We start from the raw sequence: 12,824 nt of genomic DNA, 5'->3' as shown, positions 1-12,824 counted from the left end.
TCTAACAAAATAGCTACATGGACCTAGTTTACCTTGTATGTCAATGTTTGCACTCTCTATGCACACTGACAGGGCCCCACAAACTCACACATTCTGTTTCTCCAACACCCACACATATGTACATACATGTATACTGACTCAACACACCTACTGACATGCAAGCTGCTGCTACTCTGTTTATTGTATACCCTGTTGCCTAGTCCATTTAAACCTATACATATCTACCGCTATCACAGTATTCAGACCACTTGACTTTTTCCATATTTTGTTACCGCCTTATTCTAAAATTGAATAAATATTTTTATCTACGTATAATACCCCATGACAAAGCAACATTTCTTGCAAATATATACTTTTTATTTTAAAAAATATCACATTTCAGACCCTTCACTCAGTACTTTGTTGAAGCACTTTTGGCAGTGATTACAGCCTCGAGTCTTCTTGGGTATGACGCTACACGCTTGGCACACCTGAGTTTATTTAATGAAGCTGCCAGTTGAGGACTTGTGAGGCATCCGTTTCTCAAACTAGACACTAATTTACTTGTCCTTTTGCTCAGTTGTGCACTGGGGCCTCCCACTCCTCTTTCTATTCTGGTTAGAGCCCATTTGTGCCGTACTGTGAAGGGAGTAGTACACAGCGTTGTACGAGATCTTCCGTTTCTTGGCAATTTCTCGCATGGAATAGCCTTAATTTCTCAGAACAAGAATAGACTGACGAGTTTCATTAGACATTTTTTTGTTTCTGACCATTTTGAGCCTGGAATCAAACCCACAAATGCTGATGCTCCAACTAGTATAAAGAAGGCCAGTTGTATTGCTTCTTTAAATTAGGACAAAAGTTCAGCTGTGCTAACATAATTGCAAAAGGGTTTTCTAATGATCAATTAGCCTTTTAAAATGATAAACTTGGATTAGCTAACACAACATGCCATTGGAACACAGGAGTGATGGTAGCTGATATTTTTTTTTAAATCTATCTATGGACTGTTTCCAGCAACAATAGTCATTTACAACATTAGCAATGTCTACATTGTATTTCTAATCAATGATGTTATTTTTCTTTAAAATGGACAACATTTTTTGCTTTTCTTTCATAAACAAAAAAAGGACTTTTCTAAGTGACCCCAAACTTTGAACGGTAGTGTAGTGAAAAAAGGAACAAGTTTGTTTTGTGCCAAATAAATTATATCCAGCCCAGGGCTACAGCTATGCATTTGGTTTGCTCACCTGCTAGCTAAATAGCAAGATCAAGATTATTGGTCACAGCAAAGATAAACAAGTCCCTCCTGGATCAAGATTAATGTTGCCTAAATAGTTGTGGATACAAAAAAAAAGAAATGGCACCCATTGTGTGCACTTCCAGTAATACTGTATACCCTGGTATGAAACAAAAACGGTATACAAATCTGGATACTGCCCAACGCTAACTTTGAACCTGTTTGAATACCATAAAATGCATCCTTGTTTCTTCCCACCCTTGAACAAATCCCTGATACAACATGATTTGATAGTTGTGAGGATGGTGACAGCAACACAGTGGAAGCCTATCATGTCATGTCTGATCAGTGATTTAAGCTACCTCAAAGTACGACGGAAGGATGCATTTTCAAATATATTCAAATGAGGCCACTGTTTTGGCTGAAATAGTCATTGCTTCAACATTTTACCTACAGGTGGTGGTGCAGAAGGTTAATTATAGCACATGGGGCCACCATGCGCTGAATGCAAGCATTCTTTATTTATTCACCCAGTGACCAATACAACATTTCTCAGAACAGGTTGGCATGAGAGAGGGGTGTGTCAGTGCCAATCTGCCAGCTGCGAGAACTCGACTGGACTCCTAGCCAAGTTAAGGGTTATAGCAACTATAAGCCATGCATATTGTATTGTTGTGCTATTTGTGATGCTGTGGCATTCAGTGTTGTCTATAAGTAACTAAGTTATTACTTTGTCATTTTATGAACTTTTTCTGACTGATCTAAGACACTGAATGCACATATGCACTAACTGAATTCAATCTGTGCTGTCAGATGAGAATGAGCATTTAGACTAAAAAGACACTAATCTAGCTAACATTCAATTAGGCTACCAAATCAAAACCGCTCTAAAGCCATCTAACGTGATCAAGCTAACACATTACACAATTAGAGAACAGATGCACCATATTAGAGAGAACGCAACAACCAGAGAAAATGCACCATAGGCCCGCACACATTCATGCATATCCACTCTGTGCTATTGTTCATAATGAATCATCCTTTTGTCAGGGAACTCTTTCTTCTGAAACGTACCATGACATCCCTTTAACTTGTCTAAGTCTGATAGATACAGAAGAACGTTAACCCAAGTCCTCAAGCTTGACAAAATCTGTCTACAAGCAATTTCTATAACAAGCATATTCTCAGAATATCTATTGGAGCTTGTGTGTGTCTCCTAATCCTTCTTTGTCCTGCAAAACAGCACTTAAATTCAGTGTCCTAAAATAACTTTTTTTCCTAAGGTAACTGTGGCCTGGGCATGTCTTCTCCTATGCAGTGAGCAACATGCCATGCATAGGCCTAGCTGTTCCAGGTGTAGAGTACGTGTCAAAACAAAGCACTTCAGAAACACACAGTGATCAATCATTCCTACAAAGAAAAATAAAAGTTGTGTGTGTGGTAATGGCAATCCGATGATAAGTGCAGAGAGGTAGCTAGCCAGAGAAACACAGCCTAGTCGTTGTGGGGGAAGGTGCGTTCCTCATGGTCCATCTGGCACGTTTCTACCCAGCCTGTTTAACCTGCATAACGTCAACCCTAGCAAGTTAAACTGGGGAATGCTGCTCATGTTGCCTTGCCTAGTGCTGCAAGTTGTTTTCTTTGGGTGCTGCAATCCGTAGTTCGTAAAAAAGATAACAGTTTATGCGAACTCCGCCAAGGGAGATGTCAGCAACCCCATCATTGTATGCACAATTTAACAGAGGTCACATAGAATGAAGTTACTAAAAAATATGGATTGCTAGCCTCGCAAAGCCGCCTGATCCCACAAGCTAACATTAAATGCTGCACTGTTTTCCGAAGCTAGCGGGTTGCAGCACACAAAGAAAATAATGCAACTACACTATATAGCCCTTCGTACATCAGCTGATATCTCAAAGTGCTGTACAGAAACCCAGCCTAAAACCCCAAACAGCAAGCAATGCAGGTGTAGAAGCACGGTGGCTAGGAAAAACTCCCTAGAAAGGCCAAAACCTAGGAAGAAACCTAGAGAGGAACCAGGCTATGAGGGGTGGCCAGTCCTCTTCTGGCTGTGCCGGGTGGAGATCACTAGGCCTACCACACAGAGGACCATGTGGTAAAGTTCTGAGTTCTCCAAAGGTTGACCATTGTTTTATGGCTTAAGCTTACCAGTAGCTGGTGCAACAATGTGGCAGTTGTACTTGACCCATTTATAAAGGTTGCTGAATATGGGACCATACCTCCACATTCTTGCAAATTAAAGAATAGGTTGTCATTGAGGCATAATTGGCGTTAATCAAAACTTGAGTGTACCTGTAAAGTCAGCATGATGGCAACATGTTTGGATGTACTGTAGTTCTGACAGTGACATATGTGCCTAAATGATAGAAGAACATAGCCCCGGTAATACGTTCAGGGGTGATTTATCAGGGGGTTGTGCAGCACCCCTACTTCCCGCCGCTATGTATAACAGCCTACCTGGTTGGGGTCGTATGCCCTGAAGACATGGCATGCCATCTCAGACTCCGGGTTGTCGGGCTGGCTCCGGATAAGGTAGGCGAAATAAGTGAGGTCATTACTGTTGTGGATAAAACGTGAGATGAACTGCGCTTTATGCTCGAAGATGAAGACGGACGAGTTGGCGACATTGTTGGCGGGCACACATCGAATAAACGGCGGGGTGAGCACCAGTTGAACTTCTCTGGCCTGGACGGAACAAGTCTCGCGTCCCGATTCGTTCTTCTCACTTTTCTTCCGGATCTCCGCCACCAACCACGGCAGCATGGGCAGGGTAGTACGCTTGTCCAAGGAGGACCAGCCGATGTACCAGAGAGCAAACTTTTGAATATCTGGCTTCGAGAGATTACTCTCTTTATTCCCTTTGTCATCCCGACCCTCCATCTCCGTTTAATTATAAAACAATGGAGAGACTAAACTATTCAAACGCCTAATTGCTGATTTCAATTCTAGCAATTGATGCAGCCCTTAATCGATGAATAACATCGATAATCGTTCAATTTTGTTTTGTGCCCAATTCAGCTGATTGGCTAAATACACGCTTGACTATATGTAAACAGTTAATAATCCATCGTTCACGATGAAGTCCTGTTGAGAGGTAAGAAAGTTAGCGCAGAAAAGTAACATAAGCACGCGTTCCTCGTGTTGCTCGAAACTGCAGCACTCGCTACCCAGATCAGATCCTCACAAGGTGGTTACTCTCGTAACCTAGAAGTGACAGCTCCGTTCGTGGTTTACCGGTGTTGCCAGGTCACATTTGTACGGGGACGACCGAGCAGTGTTGAAGTTTGTGAAGTGTGCTATAACGTTGCGTTCTGTGAAAGGCCAGAAGAAAACACCCTTTAAAATGCTGGGTAATTCTCCAAAACCGCAGTTCCAACGAGAGCAGATAGTTCCCTTTGCAAAGACAAGTGTGTAATTTATCACTGGGAAAAAACTATATTCGGCTGTTTATTTATCGTTCTCTTCGGTGCCATGAGTTTGAGATACGGCTGCTGTAATGCAGGCAAGAATAACTAAGTACTTCCGGGTCACGGATTTTTTGGAATCCTTCAGAATAAGATTCCCGTCATGTATACTTTGTAAATTAATAAATACAGCGAAAAATAAATATATGTTGTATACTTGTTATAACACAAATAATCATTTAAAGTATTTCTATGAGATATGTGATTTTTTTTTTGTTAATGTTCCCAAGCCTAAATGTGAAGTCTGCTGAGGGGCAGACGGCTCATAATAATGCCTGGAACAGAAACCATGTGTTTGGTGAAGGGTTTGATACCATACCATTCCACTCGAGTCATTCCCACGAGCCCGTCCTCCCCAATTAAGGCGCTACCAACCTCCTGTGGTTCAAATTATTTTGTTGTTGTTGTAGATTGGCCCCTCTTTCAGGGCCGCAAGATGAACAATGAGGCTCCTCTGGGCTAAACTGTAGATTTGGAAAGTAGAAGTGCTCCTGAGTAGAAAGGATACCCCCCTTTTACTGTGACAAAACATTCAGGCAATATGTATGGTGTAATATGCATGTCCACTATGAAAAATGTATATTGTGCAATAAGAATGGGCTAAATAACAATGGGATTTAAATGTGTTATCTAAAGTTTATTATTATGAGTATAATATTAATATTATGACATTTTTATTATACACAGTGCCTGAATTTTAAAATGGATTACATTTAGATTTTTTGTTCACTGGCCTTAACACAATACCCCATAATGTCAAGGTAGAATTATGTCCTTACAAATTAATAAAAAATGAAAAACTGAAATGTCTTAAGTCAAGTATTTAACCCCATTTGTAATGGCAAGCCTAAATAAGTTCAGGAGTAAAACATGTTCTTAACAAGTCACATAAGTTGCATGGACTCACTCTGTGTGCAATAATATTGTTTAACATGACGTTTGAATGACTACCTCATCTCTGTACCCCACACCTGTAAGGTCCCTCAGAAGAGCAGTGAATTTCAAACACAGATTCAACCACAAAGACCAGGGTGGTTTTCCAGTGCCTTGCAAAGAATGGCACCTATTGGCAGATGGCATCCCTAGCCGTGTCCTCTGAGCATGCGCAGACCAGCTGGCTAGTGTGTTTATGGACATATTCAATCAATCCCTATCCCAGTCTGCTGTCCTCACATGCTTCAAGACAGCCACCATTGTTCCTGTTCCCAAGAAAGCTAAGGTAACTGAACTAAATGACTATTTATCCCCGTAGCACTCAATTCCATCATCATGAAGTGCTTTGAGAGGCTAGTCAAGGATCATATCACCTCCACCCTACCGGTCACCCTAGACCCACTTCAATTTGCTTACCGCCCCAATAGGTCCACAGACGATGCAATCGCCATCACACTGCCCTATCCCATCTGGACAAGAGGAATACCTACAGAATGTAAGAAAGCTGTTCATTGACTACAGCTCAGCATTCAACACCATAACACCCTCCAAACTCATCATTAAGCTTGAGACCCTGGGTCGCAACCCTGCCCCGTGCAACTGGGTCCTGGACTTCCTGACGGGCCGCCCCCCAGGTGGTGAATGTAGGAAACAACTTCTCCACTCCGCTGATCCTCAACACTGGGGCCCCACAAGGGTGAGTTCTCAGCCCTCTCCTGTACAACCCTGTTCACCCACGACTGCGTGGCCATGCACGCCTCCAACTCAATCATCAAAGTTAGCAGACTACACGACAGTGGCAGGCTTGATTAACAAAAATGACGAGACAGTCTACAGGGAGGTGAGGGCCCTCGGAGTGTGGTATCAGGAAATTAACCTCTCACTCAATGTCAGCAAAACAAAAGAGATGATCGTGGACTTCAGGGAGCACCCCCCTATCCACATCGATGGGACAGCAGTGGAGAAGGTGGAAAGTTAAGTTCATATCATGACAAACTGAAATGGTCCACGCACACAGACAGTGTGGTGAAGAAGGCGCAACAGCGCCTCTTCAACCTCAGGAGGTTGAAAAATTGTGGCTTGTCCCTGAAAACCCTCAACTTTTACAGGTACACAATTGAGAGCATCCGCAAGGCTCTCTGGAGGGTGGTGTGGTCTGCACAAAGCATCACCGGTGGAAAACTACCTGCCCTCCAGGACACCTACAGCTCCCGATGTCACAGGAGGGCAAAAAATATCATCAAGGACAATAACCACCTGAGCCAGTGCCTGTTCACCCCGCTTCCATCCAGAAGGCGAGGTCAATACAGGTGCATCAAAGCTGGGACAGAGAGATTCAAAAACAGCTTCTATCTCAAGGCCATCAGATTGTTCAACAGCCATCACTAGCACAGAGAGGCGGCTGCCTACATAGACTTGATATCATTGGCCACTTTAATAAATGAAACACTAGTCACTTTAATAATGACACTTTAAGAATGTTTACATATCTCGCATTACTCATCTCAAATGTATATAATGTATACTGTATACTTCACTATTTATTATTTATTATCTATTGCATCTTAGCCGCTCTGTCACTGCTCATCCATATATTTTATACTTATATATTCTTATCCCATTCTTTTACTAGATTGTGTGTATTAGGTTTTGTGAAATTTGTTAGATATTAGGCTTTGTTGTGAAATTGTTAGATACTGCTGCACTGTCAGTTTTAGAAGCTTAAGCATTTTGCTACATTCACAATAACATCTACTAACCATGTGTATGTGACCAATAAAATGTGATTTAATTTAAATTGATTTGACTGGAGTTTCTGTCAAGATGACATTGAATGCTCCTGACTGGCTTAGTTACAGTTTTGACCTTCTTCAGGATCGTATGATCTCATTTTAGAAGTGATGTGCTCTACCCTGACAGTTGTTTTAACCTCTACAGGATCTGTGCCCCACCACCCCACATGATGGTTGAGCTAACATAGGCTAATGTGATTAGAATGAGGTTGTAAGTAACAAGAAAAATTCCCAGGACATAGACATATCTGATATGGGCAGAAAGCTTAAAACTGCACTATTCCATTTACAGTAGCTATTACAGTGAAAGAATGCCATGCTATTGTTTGAGGAGCGTGCACAGTTTTGAACATGAAAAGTTCTTAATAAACCAATTCGGCACATTTGGGCAGTCTTGATACAAAATTCTGAACAGAAATGCAATGGTTCACTGGATGTCTAAAACTTTGCACACACTGCTGCCATCTAGTGGCAAAAATCTAACTTGCGCCTGGGCTGGAATAATACATTATGGCCTTTCTCTTGCATTTCAAAGATGGAACAATTTTTTTTTTTTCTTTGTATTATCTTTTACCAGATCTAATGTGTAATATTCTTCTACATTAAGTTAACATTTCCACAAACTTCCAAATGTTTCCTTTCAAATGGTATCAAGAATATGCATATCCTTGCTTCAATGCCTGAGCTACAGGCAGTTAGATTTGGGTGTCATTTTAGGTGAAAATTGAAAAAAAGGGTGGATCCAAAAGGGGTTTAAAATTGCGCTTGACAACCAAGACTTGAAAATGGCTGTCTAGCAATGATCGACAACCAACTTGACCATAGCTTGACATTTTTTACAAACAATAACATGCTAATATTGTACAATCCAGGTGTGCAAAGCTTTTAGAGACTTACCCAGAAAGACTCACTGCTATAATCTCAGCCAAAGGTGATTCTAATGTATTGACTCAGGGGGTTGAATACTTATCTAATCAAGATATATTAGTATATATTTGTTTTTATATTTTATTTTATTTTATTTTTATTTTACAAATGATTGAATAATTCTTCCAATTTGACATTGGAGTAGTTTGTATAGATCATTGACAAAAAAAAATCAATTTTAATACCACTTTGTAACACAACTAAATGTGTAAAAATATACGGGTTGAGAATACAGTCCTTTCTGAAGGCACTATATATATTATTATAGGCCTAATATTATTAATAACAGTAGCATTATACATAATGTTGTTGCCATAATAACTATCTATTAGTCATTACTATCTATTACTATCAAGTAATGATCTCTAGGGTGGCAGGTAGCCTAACAATTAAGCGGGTTGGGCCAGTAACCAAAAGGTAGTTTTCAAGCTGACTGTGTGAATATTTTTTTTATTTATATATATATATATATATATATATATATATATATATATATATATATTAAATCGGTTGATGTGCTCTTGAGCAAGGCACTTTTTTGCTCCTGTATGTCGCTCTGAGTAAGAGTCTGCCAAATGACTAAACATGTAAATGTGAAATTACTTTTAATGCTGTTAACTATATGGCCAATGCTATACAATTATTTGAGCTACTAAGCCTATTCGCTTTTTCATTTTTTGATATTGTCAAACAAAATTCTGTCTACTAACATTTCCTAGTAAAATGTTAAAAGAATTTAGATTTTTTTTAAAATATTTTTGCAAAATTTAAATATTCCTTTGCCAACTTTTATTTTGAAGGGAAATCACTGAGGTCACGGCCTTATTCTTGCTGGCTTCTCAGAGCTCCGTGAGACGAAGCGGCCAGGGTTCTAGAGCATGGTTTGGACTGCTCTTACAGTTTTGCTTTGGTACTGCAGTTTAACTGATGCCCGGCCCAGAATGACAATTCCCAAACACAGCCACATAGAGAAGACCTATTTGAAAATTCCTAATAAGACACTTTAGTCATCGCCTTTGTTCACAAAACATCCACTGAATAATTCAAATAATTGTTGCTGAGGCAGATTTTGTTTTCATCACTCACAGCCAAAGATATTAAAATGGTATATTCATCCAATGTCTGCCATATTCTTGGATGACGTGATGATGTCGTCGCTGCTCCCTGTGAACACAGTGCTAATGTACATGCGATGTTGGTCCGTATGAACAGGATGCAACCTGGATACAGATGGTCCATGAATCGGCGTATGCAAACGTTAGTAGATTACGTCATAAGTGTTCAGCTACAGATACGACGACCTGAGAGGACTGAACTGCTTCTCCAGTCAGTACACCATGCAGCTCCTTACCCGTTACATCCTTCATTCCCGATAAGTGTTCAGCTACAGATACGATGACCTGAGCTGGCAAAATTCTGGATCATTGTTACTCTAACTTCCACGACACATACAAAACCCTCGCTCGCCCTCCTTTAGGCAAATCTTACCATGACTCCATTTCTTGCTCCCAGTCTATAGACAGAAACTAAAACAGGAAACAACGTGCCCCAGGTCTGTTCAACGTTGGTCCGACCAATCTGATTCCACGCTACAAGATTGCTTCGATCACGTGGACTGGGATATGTTCCAGATAGTGTCGAACAACAACATTGATGTATACGCTGATTCGGTGAGCGAGTTTATTAGCAAGTGCATCGGTGATGTTGTACCCACAGCGACTATTAAAACCTTCCCCAACCAGAAATCGTGGATTGATGGCAGCGTTCTCGCAAAACTGAAAGCGCGAACCACTGCTTTTAATCAAGGTAAGGCGACCGGAAACATGACCGAATACAAATAGTGTAGCGATTCCCTCCACAAGGCAATCAAACAAGCTAAGCATCAGAATAGAGACAAAGTAGAGTCAAAATTCAACGGCTCAGACACAAGTTATATGGCAGGGACTACAGTCAATCACGGACTACAAAAAGAAAACCAGCCCAGTCGCGGACTCCGATGTCTTGCTACCAGACAAACTAAACAACTTCTTTGCTCGCTTTGAGGACAATACAGTGCCACCGACACGGCCTGCTACCAAAACCTGCGGGCGCTCCTTCACCGCAGCCAACGTGAGTAAAACATTTAAACGTGTTAACCCTCGCAAGGCTGCCAGCCCAGACGGAATCCCTAGCCGCGTCCTCAGAGCATGCACAGACCAGCTGGCTGGTGTGTTTACGGACATATTCAATCAATCCCTATCTCAGTCTGCTGTCCCCACATGCTTCAAGATGGCCACCATTGTTCCTGTTCCCAAGAAAGCTAAGGTAACTGAGCTAAACGACTATCGACCCGTAGCACTCACTTCCGTCATCATGAAGTGCTTTGAGAGACTAGTCAAGGATCATATCACCTCCACCCTACCTGACACCCTAGACCCACTCCAATTTGCTTACCACCAAAAAGGTCCACAGACAACGCAATCACACTGCCCTAACCCATCTGGACAAGAGGAATACCTACTGTATGTAAGAATGCTTTTCATCGACTACAGCTCAGCATTTAACACCATAGTGCCCTCCAAACTCGTCATTAAGCTCGAGACCCTGGGTCTCGACCCCGCCTTGTGCAACTGGGTCCTGGACTTCCTGGCGGGCCGTCCCCAGGTGGTGAGGGTAGGAAACATCTCCACCCCGCTGATCCTCAACACTGGGGCCCCACAAGGGTGCGTTCTCAGCCCTCTCCTGTACTCCCTGTTCACCCATGACTGCGTGGCCATGCACTCCTCCAACTAAATCATCAAGTTTGCAGACGACACTACAGTGGTAGGCTTGATTACCAACAACAACGAGACGGCCTAAAGGGAGGAAGTGAGGGCTCTTGGAGTGTGGTGTCAGGAAAATAACCTCACACTCAACGTCAACAAAACAAAGGAGATGATCGTGGACTTCAGGAAACGGCAGAGGGAGCCACCCCCTGTCCACATCGACGGGACAGTAGTGGAGAAGGTGGAAAGTTTTCAGTTCCTCGGTATACACATCACAGACAAACTGAAATGGTCCACCCACACAGACAGCGTGGTGAAGAAGGCGCAACAACACCTCTTCAACCTCAGGAGGCTGAAGAAATTTAATTTGTCACAACAACAAAAAACAACTTTTACCAGGTATCACAACCTGGTATGGCAACTGCATCACTGAGGGAAAACTACCTGCCCTCCAGGACACCTTCACCACCCGATGTCACAGGAAGGCCAAAAGAAATCATCAAGGACAACAACCACCCGAGCCACTGCCTGTTGACCCCGCTATCATCCAGAAGGCGAGGTCAGTACAGGTGCTTCAAAGCTGGGCCCGAGAGATTGAAAAACAGCTTCTATCTCAAGGCCATCAGACTGTTAAACAGCCATCACTAACATTGAGTGGCTGCTGCCAACATGCTGACTCAAATCTCTAGCCACTTTAACAATAAAAAATTAGTCACTTTAAACAATGCCACTTTAAATACACTACTCATCCCTACATTACTCCTCTCATATGTATATACTGTATTTTATACGATCTACTGCATCTTGCCTATGCCGTTCGACCATCGCTCATCCATATATTTATATGTACTTATTCTTGTGTGTATTAGGTAGTTGTTGTGAAATTGTTAGATTACTTGTTAGATATTACAGCATTGTCGGAACTAGAAGCACAAGCATTTCGCTACACTCACATTAACATCTGCTAACCATGTGTATGTGACCAATAACATTTGATTTGATTTGTGGCTTAACAAAGAGCTGCAGTTAGTTTCAGAACAGGTGGCAAGGAATACATTGGTCCTAAATATTTAAAAAACTAAAAGCATTGTTTTTGGGACAAATAATTCACTAAACCCTAAACCTCAACTAAATCTTGTAATAAATGTGGAAATTGAGCAAGTTGAGGTGGCTAAACAGCTTGGAGTAGCCCTGTATTGTAAACTGTCATGGTCAAAACATGTTGATACAACAGTGGCTAAGATGGGCAGAAGTCTGTCCACAATACAGTGCTGATCTGACAGTAGTTGTGTTGTTTTGGTCAATAGTTGTGTGGTTGTGGTCAGTAGTTGTGTTCCGTAGTGGTCAATAGTAGGTGTGTCGTTCAGCAGTTGTGGTCAGTCATTGTGTGGTTGTGGTCAGTAGTTGTGTGGTCAGTGGTTGTGTTGCTCAACCGGTTCACAAAATTGAATGACCCCAACAGCCCTATCTGAAGGGAATCCGTGATGTCCTCTGCCTCCCCTTGCTTGTGGAGCCCCACTTATGCAATGTCATGACATACTGACATACTGTACCTGGACCAGCTGTTGAGATGTACCTTTAGTGAATCAGGTGTTAAATGATAACATTAAAATGTCTAAAACATGAAGAACACTTTCCTAATATTTAGTATATTCAGAACACCCTCAATGCGTCAGGGCATGGACTCTACATATGGTGTCCAAAGCGTTCCACAGGGATGCTG

General features: G+C 41.8%; 1 protein-coding gene across 2 annotated transcripts in view; it reads right to left on the bottom strand.

Moving 5' to 3' along the window:
- Positions 1–7,427, bottom strand: part of tbc1d4 (TBC1 domain family, member 4) — a 139,595-nt gene extending 132,168 nt beyond the window's left edge. For both annotated transcript variants that reach the window (XM_021578614.3, XM_021578615.3), the window contains exon 1: positions 3,698–7,427. In XM_021578614.3, coding sequence (XP_021434289.3) covers positions 3,698–4,120 — 423 coding nt within the window. In that variant the 5' untranslated portion in view covers positions 4,121–7,427. The remainder of the gene's footprint in view (positions 1–3,697) is intronic.
- Between the last annotated feature and the right edge of the window lie 5,397 nt (positions 7,428–12,824).

This window comes from Oncorhynchus mykiss, chromosome 22 (assembly GCF_057628025.1).
Source record: "Oncorhynchus mykiss isolate SJ-2025 chromosome 22, ASM5762802v1, whole genome shotgun sequence".
Taxonomy (NCBI): Eukaryota; Metazoa; Chordata; class Actinopteri; order Salmoniformes; family Salmonidae; genus Oncorhynchus; species Oncorhynchus mykiss.
Note: the sequence above shows the minus strand (reverse complement) of the source record. Positions and strands in the feature narration are given on the sequence as shown.